The sequence below is a fragment of the Rhagoletis pomonella genome, unplaced genomic scaffold (genome assembly GCF_013731165.1).
Source record: "Rhagoletis pomonella isolate Grant_MI unplaced genomic scaffold, Rhpom_1.0 Rhpom_scaffold_00002, whole genome shotgun sequence".
NCBI classification, from domain to species: domain Eukaryota; kingdom Metazoa; phylum Arthropoda; class Insecta; order Diptera; family Tephritidae; genus Rhagoletis; species Rhagoletis pomonella.
Genome location: NW_023458556.1, coordinates 17,084,415 through 17,106,524, shown reverse-complemented (window position 1 = coordinate 17,106,524; position 22,110 = coordinate 17,084,415). Strand labels below are relative to the sequence as shown.

The 22,110-nt window shown below is 36.2% G+C and overlaps 1 protein-coding gene across 2 annotated transcripts in view; it reads left to right on the top strand.

Moving 5' to 3' along the window:
- LOC118733171 (protein mab-21) overlaps positions 1 to 22,110 on the top strand; it is a 65,191-nt gene that overhangs the window by 36,148 nt on the left and 6,933 nt on the right. Inside the window, exon 1 of one of the 2 annotated variants that reach the window (XM_036462447.1) lies at positions 7,643 to 8,944. The exons of the other annotated variant lie outside the window; for it this stretch is intronic. Coding sequence (XP_036318340.1) covers positions 8,197 to 8,944 — 748 coding nt within the window. The 5' untranslated portion in view covers positions 7,643 to 8,196. Of the gene's footprint in view, positions 1 to 7,642; positions 8,945 to 22,110 lie in introns of those variants that run through there. 2 annotated transcript variants of the gene reach the window in all.

Genomic DNA, 22,110 nt, shown 5'->3' with positions numbered 1-22,110 from the left:
GATAATTTTAATTAGCGCCTCAAACTAAACGTTATGCTGCTTCCACGTGAGTATAAGTATCTACTTACTTGAGGAAGGTATACATAAATATATTTATTTATTTATGTAGCAGCTACGCCAATGTATATCTACTAACTGCAGCGGAAATTGCTCCATTGCTCCATTGCAAGTGTTGTTAGTGCCACTTTGCACTACATCACAGCGATAAATAAGTTCGAACGCCAACGGTGAAGTCTGGAAGTAATAGATACATATCTCCATGTATGTATCTTTTAAAGTGGAAGTATCAATTATGTAGATGCATGCGAGAGTAGTAAGGCGGTGTGATAATAGTCACGCCAGTCGTCATTGGTACTAAATAAAATTGACATCAGTTTTATGTTTTTTTTTTTTTTAATGTGAGGAATTATCACTGTAGCCTGCACTTAATTGCGGCTTTTATCTGTCCAATTGACGCCGCGGTTGTAATAAATAATATCGGAGAAAAGCTTTTTAATGACTCTATTTTGTCACCTCCTGAAAGAAAACAAAGAAAAAATGAATCGAATAAATGTGTATCCATGTTTTTTTTTTACGGCATGCAAGCACCGTTGCACATGCCGAGAAAATGCCTGGAAATATGTCACAAAACATTGTATTAACCTCGATGCCTAATAAAAAAAAAAAAATAGAAACAAACACTATTGAGTATTATCCACGTCGTATCGCTTGATCTGTGCACAGCAGATGGCTGCACTTTCAAGCGACAGGTCAACAAAACACAAGTGCATCAACACCTACATACGATCTCACACATGCATACACAACTGCAATGTTTTCTTATCAAAGTGCCGTGCAAAGGTCCTGTTAGGGCAACACACAGCAGGTTGTCCCTTTTACTTTCAACAGCACTGAAGATTATTACGTAGATAAGACATACATATTTGTGTGTGCTGCACACGTTTTCATCATTGGTACCGTAATGTGACAAATATCGACAATTTATGAGCAGCAAAAAAAAAATATTGGTAATTCACTCAGGTACTTAGGCGCCAGTTGTAGAAAAAAAACTCAAATTAATCGCATCTAAAATGATGTTTGAGTTACAAAGTACGAACCGCTATATTTTTTTTATACAAAGTTGCCACTTAAAATGAATTGTATTTTATTGTAATATTTAATTTAATTTATGAATTTAATTAAATACAATTTTTCAAACAGCTGGCAACCCTCCTCAAAAAATATTTTCGGCAGTAAACTTTCCCAAACCTCTTCTGTTTGATACCCATATTGCAATATTCAATTTATCTTATCAATTAAATTGAATTAAAATTTTCAAACAGGTGGCAACCTTCCTTTCTTTTGGCATCCATATTGCAATATTTACTTTATCTTGTCAATTTAATTAAACTACAATAGGTAGAAACTCTCTAATTTTTTCCTTCTATATTTTAAGTTAGACCTCTAACAATGTATCGGTGAAAACTATACTCAATGCATTCGTTTTCGAGTGATGCGCATACAAACATACAGACGAAAATTTTAAAAAATTTTGATTTGACTTCTGTTACTCTAATATTAATTTCTCTTTATTTTTTTAATATACTGACAACGGCAAAACCGCCTAAAACGCCGTTGTGGCAAAAATGAGATTTGGTAATCCTGAACTCCAGGCATCGATATTTATGCGTAAAAATCATGAAATCGTTATTAAAACAACCGATTTGAAAAATAATAGCTGGAGAAAATACCATCTATCATGGCCTTGCCTTTGAAGTAAAACCGTTTTTTCGCTCTCCTGTAAAATTTTAGTGTCATAAGATAGGCGGTTTTGCAATTGGCCGATAGGCGGTTCTGCAAAAACATCGACGATTTTTTTTTTACAAATATATAGATTGCTGAAACATACTTCGACGTGGGCCTTAAAGTTCTATTACACGTGGCGAGCGCTTTTTCTAAGTTCTCCTGTAAGCAGCCAGAGAGTCTTCTTTGCAAGGTGTAACTGAAACTGAAATTATGCAAAAACAATAGAGTGCTCGTTGCCGTTGACAGACTTGCACTTGCCACGTCTAACAGCTACTTTAGTAAGCTGTTTGACAAAACACCGTTTAACAAAGAGCTAAAGAGGAGGGGCTGTCAGGTAACATCCTAAGCAGATAACTTGATATCCTGTCCAATCTAATTCAATAGTAAATACTTGAATTTTTTGATTAAGAAGTGGAGTTATAAGTAGTAAATATAAATTCTTTGAACAACTTTGCTCTCTGGAGTCATCTTCTTTGAAGGCTAAACAATTGTTTTCGCTAAGGTCTAATTTTTTTTTAACACTTTATAAGTTCAATACATTTTCTCTCTTTCAGTTTCTCGTTTCTCTTCTTCCCTGCCAGGTATGTGGATTTTCGTTTCGATAATCGTGTGTTAATCTCATTAATTACAATAATAAATTCATTAATTTTGACGTGAGCCAACCGTAACAAACGAAAATTGCAAAGCAAGTAGGAAAGCAAAAAATCGATAATACGCACACGCGAATATGTATATGTTTGTACATACATGCATATATACCCTGTAGGATCTCGGAATAGACTTGGAGCACACCATAAACTAGACTTTAGGCCATTGTAAGAAGTTCAAAGTTTGGTAAAAGCACATGTAAAATTCTATTTAAATTTTATTAAATTGTAACCAATTTTAAAGCAAAAAAGTAAATAATGGAATGTATTTTCAAGATCCCTAATTCAAAAATATTTTTAATAGGGTTGCCACCTATTTTGAATCGCATATTTATTTAATTTTTTGTTTAAAATTGTTGTAGGTAAAATATTACTATTCATGGCTATCAAGAAAATGCTCTTAAACAATGCTTTACTTATATATAAAATGTTTTCCCTCAGGATAATAGTGTAAGGTTGCCACTTATTTTCAATTCTACACAATTTATCTAAAACGTCGCAATATGGATATCAAATGAAAGGTATTGTTGAAAACTTTGGTCAGAAAATATTTTCTATCAGGGTTGCCACGCTTCTATGTAATACAAATTTATATTTCGTTAATTTCAATCAGCATTTTTTTTTATGTATGCACAGTACATTCGAGCGTATTTTGGAATAGGGTTGCCACCTAAATTTTGGAATTCGAATCTATCTTAATAGATATCGAAATCCATTTTTTTTCCACAATATTTTTTAAAGCTATCCAAATCTTGAAAATTTTAAAAAGTATATTCACTCCAGGCAAATCTCGGTCTACCTGGTGCTAAACATTGAAAATACATCAAGAGGCCACTATTCTTCTGGGCAAAAAGTAAATGCAAGCAACATGTACCTAAACACAAAACAGCTTATATGCACTTTGACACTTTATCCATTTTTATTCGCAAAAAACTCTGGGCTGTTTTGGGCAGGAATAAGAAGACACTTACGTTTTCTATTACCTAGTCGTTTTTTGTACTTACAAAAGTAAACTTTTCGTCCTTGGTATTTGACAAACAAAACTTCAAACCGAACAACGGTGTCTTCTTTAAGTTATTAACTATCTAAAATATTACCAAAAATATAGGGAATAAGCAGAAAAGTAAATATTTTAAATATGTATAACTGTAGATTTTTTTTGGAAGGAAAAATACATACTTCCGATACACCCTTTAATTAATTTTAAATTTTTTGAATATGCTTTTAAACTGTTGGCCGTATTTGGCCGTGTTAAGACTATCAAAAATGTTTAAATGGGAGAATTTTGAGTTTAATCTGTCAATTTCATGTTGCAATTTTTTGCGGTTTCTAAGAATTCTAAGAAAATTGCTCTTTTTGTAGGTATTCTTTATACTTTATAAATATTAAAAAACATGCATTAAAACTTTCTCAATAAAACCACAAATTAAAAAGTGACCCCTTATGACCCATCGGTCGTCAAGGGTTAAGGTTTTTTTGCCAAAATGTGGGAAATCGAATTCAAATCAATTAAAAACAAGTTATGTTTTCTTGAATAATATAATTGTTAATGGACATTGCTTTAAATTTTTAGACTCCCTTTGGTTTAGGCACAATGTTACTATAGATACCTATGATTGTGTATTTTTCGAACAATTGGACCAATCTTTCCTTCAGGGTGTGTATGTATGTATTTTATATATGTGCACGTTCGAAGCCCTCAATGAAGCTGTGTAAAGGAAGGGCACAAAAAGCTTAAACGCTGGAACAATGGAAATTTGTTGAAACGCTTTTTTCTATTTGTTGCTGTTTTCTTGTATATGGCGGCAGACACAAAACACCGTTTCGACCTTTAAGCTTGGGGAACGCTTTGCAAACATACATACATACCTACAAACAACAGACATAGAAACATAATAGCTACGGGATGGGCAAGTAATTTAATGAAAAGCACAAACATAAATAAAATAGAAAGAAATTGGGGAAAAAGGGTGAATACGTACCTACTTGAATGAACGAAAACAAAGAGCCCACACCGTCTGCGCTGACTGCTAAATGGGGGTGGACAGCACAACACTTACGGGCACACGCTTAACATCCCCCCAGCCCCACCCCTGTCACGCTCCAACGCCAACCATCGTCGACAACCGAGTCCACGAATTGTTTATGTGTGCTGCTAGCGCCTTTTTTTATTTACTTGTGTGTGGGTGTTAAACCAACAAAAACCGAACTGCTTCGTTTATTAACGCTGTGAACCTTGCTTTTGCTTACACACGAACTTATGCTCATAACTGCATATACTACACTACATATTTGTTGTATTTGCCGTCCATTGTTGCTGTGTTTTCGCGCAAGTAGCGTTATCCATATTGTTGTTGCTTTCACTTGCTGCTGTTATGGTTGTGGTTTTTGCCGCCACTGTCTGTCTGTTTGCGGTTTGTTTGTTTGTTTTGTTAAGCACCAACTAGCCACTGTTGTATTTGCCTTATTACGGTTATTATGTTCGCCGGTGGTGGTTGCTTGACGGCTTGTCGGTTTGTATCTACGTGTTGGTGGTTATCTATGTAAAGCAGCAAAATTATTTCGCTCACGCGCTTAATTCGTGTGTAAATGTGTTCGTACGAATAGGCGTGGTCTAACCGTTACTGCTTTGTTGGTACAAATCTTTAATTTAAATGGTTTCGCAATGCGACTGAATAGTGTTGCCAGATTATACGGTTAAAATACTATGGGTTACGTAATGAAGTTATGAATATAAAAATGTAGTGTGTGTGCTTAGTAAATATCTCTGGTGTCAGAATAGGTGAACCCAAGGGGAGAGATTGGGGTCCAACTCCCCTCCATAAAAGAAGAAAAAAATTGCCATTATTTCGTGTGTATGTCCAAGGAATTTTGACATCTGACACTTTACCAGCCTGTTGTCTCACTCTTTCCTCAAGAAATAATGGAACGGGCATATATTTCTGCTGCAAGCATGGTTGCCTTGTGCTCTTTTTTCACAAAAAAAAACTTCAGAATGCCATAGAAGGCGTAGCAAGTTTTTAAGAGCTGCGTACTGCCTCAAGAAAATTTCTTAGCCATTTCTTGCACAGCATTTTATATGGAGTTTTTGCTTTACTTGAGAGCTGCATACTGGCCTTATAAACGGCGGCAAAAAGTTAAACATGCACTGTTTTTGAGGAAATGACAGGGACCGAAAATAACAGTTACTTTTTTTCTAAGTCACCTTGCCCAAATATTTATATAAAAGTCATTTCCTGATAAGGCTGAAGGCTGTTCACACAGGTTGTTAGTGTTTTTGTTGACATTTCTTACACCCTCTTATTACAGTTTTGCTACAAAAAACCAAAACCAAAATGCTTTTTCATTTTCTCATTTTCTTTTCATTAGCAACTCTTACTTTCATTCTTATTTTACTTTGGCCAGCCAATTAACAATAAATCCGAAATGGCGTATTAAGTATGATAAAATATGAGTTTCACTTCGATAAATAATCGAAAAAAAACTAGTGAAGACACCGATTGGAATTTCAAGTAGTTTTCAGCGAAAACTGGTTTTCGTTTGACCGATTTTACATGGATGAAAACACAAGTTTTAGGTCGAAAACCAGTTTTAGCAACGAAAACATGTTTTCGATGTCGGTCAGAACATGGTATTAACAAATTTGCTATCAAATGAAATAGGACGGAAATAACTTTTAAACAGAAATAATGAACAAAGGTTACCTTACCATCTCTATTTATATATTTTTTTATAATTTAATACAAAAGAAATTCATATACCCGACCCAAGGTTTGTTCTTCGGTAATTAAATAAAATTTTTTATTGAAATATTTTCCTCGTTTAGACATTTCCATAAAACTTTTTTAGTCCTCTTTCATTTGTTACCAAACTTGTTTAATTTGGATAATCGGTTTGTTTATTATCAGGAAATGGCTTTTATATGAATATTTGGCCAAGGCAGCTTAAAAAAAAAATACTGTTAGTGTCCGTCCCAAACTTCTCTGCCGCAGAGTGGTACAGCCTTATACATTTTTTGGAAAAAACTTAAAGCAATCGTCGTTAAACCAAAATTTTCGGTGTTTAACATTTACGAACTTATGTAGATAAAAAAAAAAACTAAAAGTTGGCGTGATCGGTTTAATTTGAAGTTTACCTCGCATATAAACCTTACCTCAAAAAGTCTTCAAAATGGCATAAAAAGTGCACCGATGAAGATCTGAAACCAAAGATAATATTATTTCCTCTAAACAGTTATATTCAAAATAATATGATATGTAAAAAGAACATTTCAATTAGAAAATTTACGTATTTACTTTTAATTAAGTTGACTTTTTTGGTAATATTTCCGAAGGAATGATAAAGTCTTTAAAGATTCATCTTTTAAATTCGACCTTATTTTATTGCACAATTAGGAACTTTTGATTATGGATTATACATAGTTTCGTAGGTATATGGTCAAAATCACTATATCTGTTGGGCATTTGTCAGAAGAAAATATATCATAATAAGAGTTACAGTAGTGTTTTATCCGATCAGGATAAATTTTTTATAAGAGTGTACAATAAATAACGACGCTCAACCCTAAAGCTGGTACTCCATTCACACATAACTTAAACGTTGAGTACGTACTTCATTTGCAACAAAATCTTTTGTAAATAATGGATTATCACATAATACTATCAGAAGAATACAAGTACCTATACAAATACTACTACAAACATGATATGCGTAGAGACAAATTTACTACGTATGTATGTATGTATTTAAATAAATGCTAGCAATATGAAAAGCGCAAACTCAGTAGGTACTGGTATTAAAAGATAAAAAAATAAACCAGATACAATGAGAAACTGCCATTACAACTGTTGGCATCAGACATTTATGTTTGTATTTACGTTGGAGAGGTGGCGAAAACACCGCCACCAAACACCTAAACATAATAAAAAGAAACAACAAAATTAACACATTCGCGTGCAATAAGTAAGTAAATTCACAGATACAAACCGGCCTTACGCCCGATCGAGTTATCATACGCCTCTCTCTTTCACACCACCAGCATGAACTAAACATTAAAGGGACTGCCTACAGCGGCCATAGCGCGTGCAAGCAGGCCGACAATTGCTGCTGTTTAGCGCTCAGTTACTTGCGCTGATAGAGCGACACACACGCACGCACTCGCTGAGCAGCGAACAACGAAGAGCAACAAAGTGGCGCCGGCCGCAGCGGGCGAGCCAGGTTGGTTGGTTTTCTTGCGGTGAGTGCGCCATACGGAATCAGTCAACATTGGAGCTTGGCGTTGTGTGTACGCGAGAAGAAAGAAATCTAAACGCGACGGCGGTGGCGTTTTCGATTCGATTTTTGCGTTAACGACGGTGGCTGTTTGTTGGGTGTGAATGGCGCGTGTGGAATGGTGGTAATCGAATAATAAACCGCCAAGTATCAATAAGTTAAATAGTGAAAAAACACACAAAAACAACAATATCTAGCGGCAAGTGAAAAGTAGAAAGTGTTGTGAACAGTGAATTTGAGTTAGAAATAGCAAAAGTAGCAGCGAAAAGTTTTTAGTGAAAAAGCAAAAAAAAAGAGTTTCGTACATCAAAAAGCTCTTCAAACAAATTAGTATTTCCGTGGAAAAAAATGTTATCACTTCAAAGCTGATATACCGTTAGACTACCACGCTCGCCGCGCTCATTTCAATCAGCCGGCATTTAATCCAATTGCTAATAAGTTCTGCTGCTCTAAAACTACAACGCACTGCATTAGCAGCAACCAACACCTCAAGATGCTCGTCCCGTCGGATATGATTGCGGCGCAGTCCAAGATGGTCTATCAGATGAATAAATATTGTGCCGATCGCGTACAAGTGCGTAAAGCACAAATCCACAAGCAAATACTCGAGGTGTGTCGCATCGTGCAAGACGTCCTGAAGGAAGTCGAGGTGCAGGAGCCGCGCTTCATCTCCTCACTAAACGATTACAATGGCCGCTTTGAGGGTCTCGAAGTGATCTCGCCCAACGAATTTGAAATCGTGATCTATCTCAATCAGATGGGTGTATTGAACTTTGTCGACGATGGCACACTGCCCGGCTGCGCGGTACTCAAACTAAGCGACGGCCGCAAGCGCTCCATGTCCCTTTGGGTGGAATTCATTACCGCGTCCGGTTATTTATCCGCGCGCAAGATACGCTCCCGCTTTCAAACGTTGGTGGCGCAAGCTTGTGATAAGTGCGCCTATCGTGATATTGTCAAAATGATCGCCGACACGACGGAGGTGAAGTTGCGTATACGCGAACGTATTATTGTGCAGATTACGCCCGCCTTCAAGTGCGCCGGCCTGTGGCCACGTTCGGCAGCACACTGGCCGCTGCCCGGCATACCATGGCCGCATCCAAATATTGTTGCAGAGGTTAAGACTGAAGGATTCGATATGCTGTCAAAGGAGTGTATTGCGTTGCAGGGCAAAAATTCCGCCATGGAAGGCGATGCGTGGGTGTTGAGCTTCACCGACGCCGAGAATCGTTTGTTGCAAGGTGGGTTGTAGAACAAAAATTGAATGTTGAAAAAATTTTATGTAGCCGGTATTTGCCGTCGGAGCTATTGTAATTCACGCAGCTTGGTGTTTTCAAGTCGGCGCCAAGCGCTTATCAATCTATTGAATTGAAAGAAGGAAAATCACTATGAAAGGGAAAAATTATGCACCTTGAAAGCAGAATAAACTTGCGACAGAATTATGTTTATGACACGATTTCTTAAAAAAAAACTGGAATGCACTCACGTATGATAAGAAAATTTAATACAACTAACCATATACATACATACTTTTTCCCAGGTTCTCAGATCTTATATGTACAATCAAAAGTGTCTCGAAGGCATTCTTCTACATTCAAGACAGCAATAGTTCTTGGTGATCGTCCTCAGTATCGCTGAAAATTTGTTCAATTTGGCGGTTTCGATTTCGCTGCTTTGGATTTTTTAAATCGTTAAATATAGTCATTTCACATAATTGGACTTCTGTAGCCACTTGAGTCTCAACTCTAGCCTGAAGGCATCATTTCTGCTGTCAAAAGAAATTCCTACATCCCTACATTACTCTCTACTTTGGGGTGCTCCATTGCTTCTACCTACTGCACAAATTTTAGACGTTTGTTGACCTCTCTACCTGAGTAATACCTCTGTCTCTATCATCTTGATGGACTGTTTTTGAGCGTTTCAAAAGACACGGCGGTTCTTCGACCTTATGGATGTCCTCGAGGCTTCCAAATCATCCGCGCATCTTTTACTCCAGCAATAGTTTCAATTCTCGATTCTATGAGCTTGCTACGAGTATGAAGATGTTAAGATGGCTACTTTATTTTGGCCATAAACTGAGGGGGAAATGGTAGGCTTTTCTTATTCATGTTGAAAAGTTAGCTCAGATTTCTCAGTGGTGACGGCACCACCTTCAATATAACCCCGAGATGAGAGGAGTGTTTTCATCAAAGCTAGATCAGCGACGAGTAGAGAGAGCTTTTACTCAGAGATCGTGCCAACAGAGTATTGGGATTTTCTTTCACAAGTAAAACCAGCCTTTCGAGCTTGTGTTTAGTATTCACGATGTTAGAACTGCATGAAATTAATAAAAATTGTTTAAAATTAGTGTCTAGCCGCCAAAATGTAAGAAAACATATACAAAAATTGAAAATCTTAACTTTTCGGTAATTTGCGGCAAACACTTTAGTCTTTCTGAGTGAGCGAAATATCTAAGATTAAGGCCCCTATTATGAGTTGCATTCGATCTTCGACTGTGGTCGAAATAGCTGATCGAACGAATTTTCATTTGGTATTATGGCGCTCATTCGATGAACAATAGCGCTATTGTGAATTTCGCTCGTTTAGGTTGTTCACAATAGTTTATTTTTCACCCCTGAGAAGCTTTGTTTACAAATCGAGCAAACTAAATAGTGTGCTTATACATATTTATGTAAATTTATTCTAATTAAAATGAAGTAAAAAAGAAAGCAAGTTTATAAAAACGTGGTAAAATAAGTACAACGAGTTCTGGTCCAACGATTCGTCAGAGGATGAGAGCTTAGTAAACTGGCCAGGAGTAGCAAATGTTTAAGAGAGTTTAAGTTCATTAGTCTTTCGAATATATTTTGATCTAAAATATATTTAAGAAATTTGTCTACAGATTCATTAAAAAGTTCCGACCATCTAAAGAGGAGTTTGTGAGCCAAATCTATTTAAAATATTTTAAACTATCAACAGCGCTACGATTTTGTTCTCAGAGATCGTGCCAACAGAGTATTGGGATTTTCTTTCACAAGTAAAACCAGCCTTTCGAGCTTGTGTTTAGTATTCACGATGTTAGAACTGCATGAAATTAATAAAAATTGTTTAAAATTAGTGTCTAGCCGCCAAAATGTAAGAAAACATATACAAAATCATAAATTTTTCACAATTTTCTAACACTTCGCTACACCATCGAAAGCAAAATTCTGTTCGACAGAAAATTCGATACTCAACGAAAATTTCGACACGCTTGCATAGCTCATAATACGAATTTCCCTTTCGATCTTCTATCTTCGATAGCCAGCGAAGATCGAAAATCGAATGCAGCTCATAATAAGGGCCTAACTTTAAATAGAAAACTGACGAGGAAAACTCACTGAGCACTGAAGTTTTTGGATATTAGCGGTGAACCTTAAGTAAAGCTTGGTATTTGAGGGCGACTATGGTACTTTTGGTGTATCGGAATGGGCAACCTTAAATAATTTGTATTTAAAGTAACTGGAATCACTAAATACTTACCAAATCAAATGGATTTATTTATGGTATTTAGGAGAACTTAATACTAAATACCTAAGTATTAAATACTCAAGTACTAAGTGATTTATTAGATTTCTAAATACTGAACGGTTCAGGGAAAGAAAGAATAATCCGTAATATGTGACCTGGTCTACGAAAAGGGAGCTTACGTGCGAAAACTAGTTTTCTGTGAAAAAGCTGTGTAAAAGTAAGCAACTCGTTTCGTCAGTTTCTCATTATCTCGTTAATTGTTCTCCGCGCCGGACGTCCAGTAAGTGTTGTTGTTGGTCCAGTAAGTGTTGTTGTTGGTCCAGTAAGTGTTGTTGTTGGTCGGAATATTATTATAGTTCATCGTGTAAGTTGCTAGTGTGGAACATTTAAAAAAGTAACACTGAAGAAGTGACTCTTACTCTTCTTTCTCTACATTTTTAGTACACTTCTAAGCAAGTTAGGATTTTCTGCTTTTCACCACGTGAAAAAGCATCTCATCTTCCATCCGAATCAACCAAAAAGTGAAAATTGATTTTTTGACACCTAAGCCCCCTTTCCGTAGACCAGGTCACATATAATGAAATGTTTCGTGTTTGAAACTTTTCAAGATTTATACCTTTATTTTTTTCAGGACTTTTCAGAACTCGTATATTATTCGCTATCTTCCGAAATTTTCGGGACTTTTCGAAGTTTTGGAGTTTACAGGTCTTCTCGAGATTCCTTTTCACGGAGTTTTTTTTTTGAATATTTTCGGGACTCTTCTTATTTGCCAATACTTAACTAATCGTAGTTGGGTAAACTTTGTGGGGGAAAAATATTGACGATTGATTTTAATGCGACCTTGGGGGTAAAATTTCCCGTTCTTTCTTAATTCGAGAAAAAACCACGATGACCTCGCGAAGACCTTGGAATTGAACTTCGGCCATTTTGCCACTCGGAATTGAAAAGCTTGTGTTTACAACGCTTTTATCAACTTGCAATGTTGTGTGTCCATAAACTTTCAATGTTGTGGATCCAGAAACTTTCAATGTTGTGTGTCCGACACCAAAGCAAAGCTTTGAAAAGTTCCTATAAAAAAGCATAGTGCATAGGGCGACAGCTGTAGTGAATAGGGCGAGGTAGATGACATCTAGATGTCGCCCTATGTACTACGTTTGCTACAGCGGAAATAGACGACACGCCATTTCTTTAAATAAAATTAATTGGTGCTCGTTTGTATGTACATACATATGTAAATGCATGTGTGTGCACCTTTCTATTAATATCGTTGAATTATTTTAATATCTATTGCAAAATTTTATTCAGACAGGACTAAAAAGTAGAAAATAAATAATATAAAAAAAAACTTTTTAATATACAACGCTTTTATAAATGGACTAAAAAGTCCCATAGAATTTGTTTTGATAACTTTTGATTTTGAAATTTTAGCAAAAGTCATTATAAACAATCTATGAAATTGAAAATGAAAAGCGTGGGGCGCATGTAATTATTCAAATATGCGGTCTAACGTAGAACCTTTCACACCCTCCCTCTCGAAAATATTGGAATAAATGGAAAAATATTTTTGCCAAAAATGCCAAGTTTAAGAAAAATAGGAGGAAATATTTTATTTTCACTGGTCACTCCACCGAATACTTTTTAAGTTTGGGTTAGTTAGAAAAAGAAACAATATTTATTGTTTGGAAGAGATTTCGATAATTAAGAAATTGGATGAAATAATTAATTCGTTGCTTTATCACCTTCAGAAGCCGTTATGGAGCATATCACCGTGGTTACAGTTAGTAGTTTAGTGAAATCATTTATTTGAACTCCATATAAGGGTCAAAATCATGGAGGCACAGAATTTACTGGCGGTAAAACCAAATATTTTATTTCATTTCGGGAACGTGTTTTTAGCAGTTAAAAGATTAATAAAAGGTTAATTCAAAATGTATGTATGTAGTTTAGTTAATTTTCTACAGCTAAAATTTGTGAAATTTCAAATTAAATTAAAACATAAGATTCAAGATATATTTTTTTGTACATCATAGTTCCGAAATGACGATACCGCTACTATCGCCTTTTCTTTTTGTATTTTGTATTTTGTATTTTAATCCAAATAGTTTTGAGTTTTATTTAACCATTTTCTAATTCTAAAGATTTGTTATTTATCCCCCATTGCGTTTTCTGGCATTTTCTGGGGGTTTTGGCGGACCTATAAAATATAGTTACTATGAAAAAATGGTTAAATAAATAATTGGATATTAATATTGGGAATCTCCTGAAGAGAAACAGAGTTTTCCGATCGAAAAATATTGATTTTTAAGAATTCTGTATCATTTCTGCGAAAAGTAGCTGTTATCTATAGAAAATACATGGAAAACTTTGAGCGCTTTGAGCGACCTCTAAATATTTTTTGATTTCAAAATAAAAAATAGGTTTAAATATATATTTTTTTTGCTATAGAACACCCTACGGGGCAAGGGGCATTTGAACGATTTAGGCGGCCAAAAACCAATTTGACAAAATTTTGGAAAAAACTTAAAAAATTAGTCGCCTTTTCTAACTTGCACAGCGAAAGCTCACCGTTGACCGGAAGCAGAATATTCTAACGCTGCTTATAAATAAATTTTCGCTTTCTAGAAAGATCGTGACGGTTTTAAGTTAATATTTTGATTTCTGCATTGTATACTTAAAAAGTAGTGATGGATCCGCATACAGAAGGTAACAATGCATTTAAGGGTAAATTTTTTTTATCGTTTTATTAAGCAAAAGTTCAATTCAAATGTAACGAGTATAGCGGTTTTCAACGAATATTTTTTTTGGTTAATTTTTGTGAATATTAAGGAATTTGTTGTATGCCCGGGAGAGATCGCGTTATTATTCTTTGTTCAGTTGAAAGCTTAGAAATTTTTCTAATGTAGTGTGAAAGGATTGCCCGCAGAAAATGGCAGATATGTGGTATTTCTTAACATAGAAAATGTATTAAGGAAAAATCTAAAAACGCAACTAGTATATAGTAACACTACTTTAGATATATTTTAACACTAAAATTAAACTTTTTCGTTGAATTTGAGGCTGCTGAACTAGAATATGAATCCATTCAATTTAAAAAATAAATAATTTTCGAGATATTAACAAAAGTCATGTTTTCTAGGACCTTTCGGTCCTGTTGCTAGAAACCTGCGGGAATATAAGGTGAACCCAACTATGATATATATTTCGGAATAAACATTTGTTTTCCTCTACATTGGTGTTATATAAGTGATGATTAAAGAAATAGTAAAGTAAAATTTTGAAACAAAATAGGATTATTTAATTTTTAGAAAATGGGTGTGGCCCCGCCCACTTATGATGAAATGCTGTATCTCAGTATCCGCTTCACTAATCCGTACCAAAATCGGTATGAGCCTTGCTTAGGCTATATCTAACATAACTTCCCATATAACGGTAATTTACAGAAACGCGAAAAGTGCGATAAAACAATAACCACTGAAGCTAATTAACTGAAAATTGATTCTTGTAATAACCTCTTAGCATTAAATAAAATTATTATAATTTTTTTGATAATGGGCATGACGCCGCGCACTTTTTACCACAAATGTGTATCTCGGTAGGTTAGGTTAGGTTAGGTTATCCTGGCTGCCCTCATCCGCACAGGAAAGGGCACACTTAGGCCTCCATGGGCCCATTGTGATACCATATTTGAGACTCATACGTCCCTCCTCCTACCTCAGAAATTGAACCAATTTGTAGCTCTGATAAAGCGCACAAAATCGTAGATACTGGCCGAGTCCAGTTCAGCCAGACACTCGAAAGAATAGCGAAGGAGCGAGCGTCGACGGGCTCTTGCCAAGGCGGGACAGTGGCACAGGTAGTGCTCCACGCTCTCGATCTCCTCCTCATCGCGGCAGCTACGACAGTAGTCGTTTGGCTGCAGACCCATCCTGGCAGCGTGGGTTCCCACAAGGCAGTGCCCGGTGAGAATTCCGATAACATGGCGGAGCATTGGTCGCTCCAAACGAAAGAGAGGGCGAGATCTACGCTTATCTAACCTAGGCCAGATGTGTCTCGCTATCCTGCACGTGGGCTCTGCGGACCATCTTACATTTGCCCGTTCGATAAAGTTATTCTGCAGCCAAAGTTTGCAGGATGATAGCGGAATACCCGCATACCGAGCGGTACTGATCGCAGGCAGTAGGGTTCCTTTCCGAGCCAGCTCGTCCGCAACACAGTTGCCCGGTATGTCCCTATGACCTGGTACCCATACAACTCGAGTAAAGTGGCTCTTGCCAGCTCATTTAGAATACGTCTACATTCCATGACAATCTTCGATGAGGATTTGTCACAATTAAGTGCTTTGATAGCTGCCTGGCTATCAGGAAAAAATAGTTACTGCATGCAGATTAGTAGGAGAGTCGATCATCCATCTAGCAGCTTCGTAGATTGCTGTTAGTTCAGCCTGAAACACGCTACAGTAATCTGACAGACGGAAACTGAGGCTAAGTGAGAGTTCCTGCGAATATATCCAACTTCCTACCTTCAGATCTAGCTTGGAGCCATCGGTGTAGATGGCTGCTGAATCAGAATAAGAGATCAGGATTGAATCCTCCTCCCACTCACCTCTTGAGGGGATCCTTGTTTGGAAGTCATTCTTTAGTCTAGTAGGCGGTACTGTGTAGTCAAGACGCCTAAAGTTTCCTGGAAGATATTCCAAAATCTCGGTAGCCCATTTATCAATTTGTACCAAACCCGGTGGGTTTTTAACCTTGATATGGAAAAGCAATGCGTTGAAAATACGAAAACTCCGATATTTCAGTAATTGAGGACGCTAATTTTCTCCAAGTTAATACTTACAAAATTCTCCTAACAATAAATAAGACTACTAGACTATTACAAAAATGTAATTTTATTACATTGGGTGCGTTCGAGCTACGTAATAATTACCGCAATATTGCAGACTTGTTGATTTCCTGATGACATGTTGCTGATGCTCACCTGAAACTTTTCTAAAATGTTGCAGAAATTGCGCAGTAAAAATGTTTATGTTGCTTCTGATTTGCCAATAATGAGTAACTGATTGTCAAAATTTTGTTCGCCCAAATTTTCGTGTAGAACGTGATAGTCTTTCATAAAAGAGTATCACTGCCGCATTAATTGCACCTCGATACACCCATTTCTTACCTATACTGTGACACATATTTGAATTATTTAATTCCTTTAATTAAAGTTGAATTTGATTTTTTAAACCCTCGGAGATTCCTTAGAGATAAAGCCTTTTCAAACCCATTTCCATTGATACCCAGATTGCAGCAATTCATTTAACTAATTGAACAACATTTTTTAACAGGTGGCAACTCTGTTAATGTTTTAACCAATATTTACTTGATTTTAAACAGTTACAATTCTAAATGTCAAAACACGTCTTTTATAAACATTTCGAGTTGAAATATTCATAAAAATAATTTTGGCCGCTTAAATCGTCTAAATACCCCTATGTGCGGGGTGAGAGCATAAAAATTCCGATTTTACTTTTTCCACATGCATTTTTGGACCACCCTAATGCACATACATGCATACTTGTATGTTCTGCGTGTTCACAGGTAGGATTTCGCGGGTTTTACCACCAGGGCATTGAATCCAGTACGGCGATGACGGCAATTCTGTCTATAAAGTCCCGCAAGTAAATCATTCAAAATATATACATATAAATAATCCCGACATAAATTTGTGTTTCTAACATCAAAAAAAAAAAATACTTAGAAGCAGCTAAATGCTACTACGACCGAAAGTAATTTACAAAATGTAATCAGAGACATTTTTAAAGTTAACTGATTTATTAGAAATGCGTAATACTGCGATGATATACTGAATTATAAATTAAGCGTAATCGCACTGATATGAAGAAACTCCAAAACGCGTCACAAAAGTCGGCAGCAAAACGCTGCTGCCATATCAGTGCTGCTAACCAAAAAGTTTAAAAAAAGATTGAATAGAGGTAAAAAAAAAAATCGCGGAATGCAGCTGCTATGCTGTTCAAAGAATGTATTTGGCAAACAGCTGATAGGTGTTTTCACTCAAGGAAACCTTGAAAAAAATAAACAAAAACTACTAATTAGCCATTTAAGCGATTACACGCGACGCTCAATTGCTTTGCTTTGATAAATTCATTGCCTAATCAAACGTTTATCATCAAGCACTCTCATGTTCTGTTTAAAATCGCTGGCAATCAATTAAAGGCAGCTACAAATAAGGTGAGTCTGTGCACCGTAGAATTTATTATCATTTGGCTTTTATTAAATTCTTTAGAAACATTGCTGAGATTCCAAGCGACAGATAAACGCGCTGAAACAAAATGCAACCGCAAGCAGGGTTGCCACTTTGGTAAATTGTTACCAAAATTGGTAGAAAAAATTTGGGTTGGTAAAAAGGTAAATTTCTTCTCATTTTGGTAGATTTTTGATGAACTTTCCGTTCCCGATTTATTTTTCGTAGTTATCTCTAAATATATTATAAATTTCTTTGCATACTTTTTATATAATTACATACTTATAAATGTATATCGATATAAAGCGAACAATTCGCGCTCCATTCAAAACTAATTTTACTGGAATCCCGGAGAGCTTTTGATTGCCTAAATATTTTAAATGATTATTTAAATATAAAGAAAAAATTAACAGGTATGTAATTACGCACTATGATTGATCGCAAAAATAAATATTAAATCAAAGCCAGTTTTTATCAATGGTAAAAATAAAAAAAAAATCAACGGGAATTTTAAGCACCACATTGTTGGCTATAATCAAATAGTATTTGCTTTGAAACTCCATACCTTAAATTGTTCTACAAATTCCGAGTAAAAAATTTGAAATTTAGACGAAATTTTTTGGAATTTTTTTATATGTTGTATATTGTTTGAATCCCCAATTTTTATGAATTCAGTTAAAGCAGTAAAAAAATTTTACTCGAAAAATATTGCGAATATTAGAAAAAATCACTTTTTTGAGTCACTGTATTTGTCTATAATAACTCGAGTTGAAGTTTTTCAAATAATGAGGTTTCATTGTTGCCTTTAGTTCCATCACTTCCGATTTTGGTTGAAAGAAACTGAGAATATGCCAATAATATGACTCAAATACCGTATAACTAGTTAAATAAAAAGTTCTTAAAAACAATTTTAATTCTTATTGAAATAACTAAAAAAATATATAAAAAAACTATAGTTTTAATTAAAATAATTAAAAAAACAACAAAACTATAGTTTTTAATAAAATAATTATAAAAAAGTTATTGGTAGATATTTCTCAGATTTGGTAGATTTTTTTCAAGTGGATGGTAAACATTTTTTTTCGTCAGTGGCAACCCTGACCGCAAGTGTGATCGCAATCGCCGTTCCACCGCTCAGCCGGCAACAGCTTTGTTGCGCATAAATTTGTTTGGAATTGTCGCTATGTCCGATCGCGGCGGGAGCGTCTAACAACAGCAAACTTGTTTAGTCGCAGCGTCACCCCCACTACGCTTATGCTTAAAAGTAGATACGTTTATACAAGTATGTATGTATGTACGAGCATATTCATTAACAAGCGCTTTAGGCAAATGTCCAATTTAATAAAATATTTAAAATCTTAATGCTGTAAATAAGCGAGCATTGTGGTGGCCACTTATGTATGACATAGTGCTGAGGGACGCTCTAAGTTTTTTTTTACTAAGCTTTTGCGGATAAATAAGTATATATCTACATATATCGAATGCATGCACACACGTCGCGTACATTTTTTCGTTCGCTTCGCTTAGAAAAGCCACTTGCTTCTAATTAAGTGACTTGAAAATTGTTCTCTTAACAATCGGTTGGGAAAAAAGATATATTGACCGCATTTAAAAATAAATCAGTGGAGGATGAATAATGGTACTGCCTCTTTATAAAAATATCATACATATTTGTATATATAATAGCATAATTGACGTACTCACAAAATTCGTATACATACATACATTCTTTTGCTGAGTTCATTCCACTCTAAGAACCCCTGCACACGGGCGCCAACTATCTAGTCGGGCTAGGCGATTTTGGCCGAGTTCAGCAAAGCACGCCAGTCGTTTCTTCTCTTTGTTAACTGACGCCAATTGGAAATGCCAAGTGAAGCCAAGTCCTTCTGCACCTGATCTTTCCATCGCAGTGGGGGCCTCCCTCTTCCTCTACTATCACCAGCGGGTTCCGAGTTGAATACTTTCAGGGCTGGAGCGTCGATGTCTATTCCAACGACATGGGCAAACCAGCGGAGCCGCTGTATTTTAATTCGCTGCACTATGTCCATATCGTTGTAAAGCTCATACAGCTCATCGTTCCATCGTCTGCGGTACTCGCCGTCGCCAACACGTAAAGGCCCGTAAATCTTCCGCAAAATCTTTCTCTCAAACACTCCAAGAGCCGCCTCATCGGATGCTGTCATTGTCCATGCTTTTGCGCCACATACCAACACGGGCATGATGAGTGACTTATAGAGTGTGGTTTCCCGTACGTCGAGAGAGGACTTTACTCCTGAATTGCCTACTCAGCCCAAAGTAGCACTTGTTGGCAAGAGTGATTCTACGTTGGATTTCCATGCTGACACTATTATCGGTGTTAATGCTGGTTCGCAAGTAAACGGAATTCTCTACTTTCTCAAAATTATAACTGTCAACAGTGACGTGGGTGCCAAGACGCGAATGCGGTGACTGTTTGTTTGATGACAGGAGATACTTCGGCTTGTCCGCGTTTTGATACCAGACCCAATCTCTTTGCTCCCTTATCCAACTCGAAAAAGGGAGAACAGACTTCACGCTTCTTGTTACCAATGATGTCGATGTCATCGGCATACGCCACTAATTGCACGCTCTTGTAAAAAAAAAAATATCCTTAGCGTTTCAGTTCTACGGCTCTTATTATCTTCTCCAACATCAGGTTAAAGGAATCACACGAAAGGCAGTCACCCTGTTTGAAACCCTGTTTATTAGCAAACGGCTCGCATAGCTCTTTCTCAATACTAACGGAGCTCGTGGTATTGCTCAACGTCATTTTACACAGCCGTATCAGTTTCGAGGGGATGATAAATTTAGACATAGCGGCGTATGGGCCTTTCAGTGCTATCGAAAGCGGCTTTTAAGTCGACGAATAGATGGCGAGTGTCGGTCCTTTTCCCGCAGCTCTTTTTCAAGATTCGGCGTATGGTGAATACCTGGTCTATGGTGGATTTTCCAGTCTTAAGCCCATTCAGTTCGTTGACGGTGTTATTCAGTCTTTCACACAATACGCTCCATAAGACCTTGTAACCTATGCTTAGAAGGCGAAGTCCCCTTTCTTGTGGATTGGGCGGAGCACACTTAAATTCCAGTCGTCGGGCATGCATTCATCTGACCGTATTCTGCATTAGAGTGATATCTGACACGATGCGAGATATATCTTCCCTTAGAAATAGCGCGGCGGATTTTGAAAAAATTTGGCACACGTATAACTTAAATAACAATAATAGATTGGCGCTTACACATATGTTAGTGTTTGGCCGAGCTTCTCCTCCGATTTGTGGCGTGCGCCTTGATGTTGTCACACAAAGCGGAGGGACCTACAGTTTTACGCCGACTCCGAACGGCGATTGTATTTTTATGAGAAGCTATTTTTCATGGCAGAAATACACTCGGAGGTTTGCCGTTGCCTGCCGAGGGACGACCGCTGTTAAGAAAAAACCTTTTTAACCGACTTCCAAAAAAGGAGGAGGTTATCAGTTCGTCGGAATATTTTATTTTTCTTTTTTTTTTATGTATGTTACCGCATAACTTTGGACCACGTCAATTCGATAATTCTTTTTGCATCGGAAAGGTGGTGTCTCAGAGGTAGTCCCATACTAATCTGGTTGAGATCCGATCAGTGGATCATGAGATATATACATATATATTTTTTTTATATGGGAGTTGATGTCGGTTTTTTTTTGCTAAAAATTACTTGTTTCTATATTTTTTGCGATGTTGCTTTGACCGGGGCTTGAACCCAGGCCTTGCGGAGTGGAAGCGCGCGCTGCTTACCACTACACCACAGCGGCCGACGTATAACTTATATCTCTGATTAATATTTGGGATATTTTCTAAGTTTTAAAATAGGGTTGCCACCCGTTTAAAAGATTAAATTCAACTTAATTAACAATTTAATTAAAATTCATAGGTATCACAATACTGATGGCAAACAAAAGCGGCTTAAGGTTTTAGTTTAAATATATTTTTTGGAGATGGTTGTCACCTCAGCTGAAAGTCAAATTTGGAGTCAACCTGCCAAATAAGGTTAAATTAACAACACAAAAAAAAGGAAACATGATTTTTTCAAACAGTGTTATTTTCGGGGTCTCCATATTAGCGATTTTAAAATTTTGAACAAAAAGAGTATTTTATAAAGCTTATTCGTAATTTACGGCTTATTCGCAATTCATAAATAAATCACGCTGAAATCAAGTAATTTTGCCATGTAAAATTTATCAGTAAATGCGAAAATTCAACCAATTTAAAAAATTTGCTATCAAAGTTTTGCTTAATAGTTTGCTCATATATTCAAAGTTTTAAATTTTTGAATCAGATTTTTGAAAAAGTTTTGGGCATGCAGTTTTATAGCCAATTTAATTTCAGTATAATAAGGTGCAAGTTCGAAGTTGTGCATTTTCTTCGATATAAAAATACGAGTATTTTAGAACATACATAAGTATTTTGTGTGGATGAAAAGGCGAAACAAAATGCCGAAAAAATTCTCAAAAATTAGTACGAAATTAAAATGTTCACTTTTTGTACTGAAATTAAATGAGCTATAAAAGTTAGTCTCCTGACACTGACAAATTAAAAATTTTCTATACGAACTACTGAAACCTCAAAAATAATCCAATCCAACTGATTCAATTTTTCCGTGAAATTACATTGAAGTGAT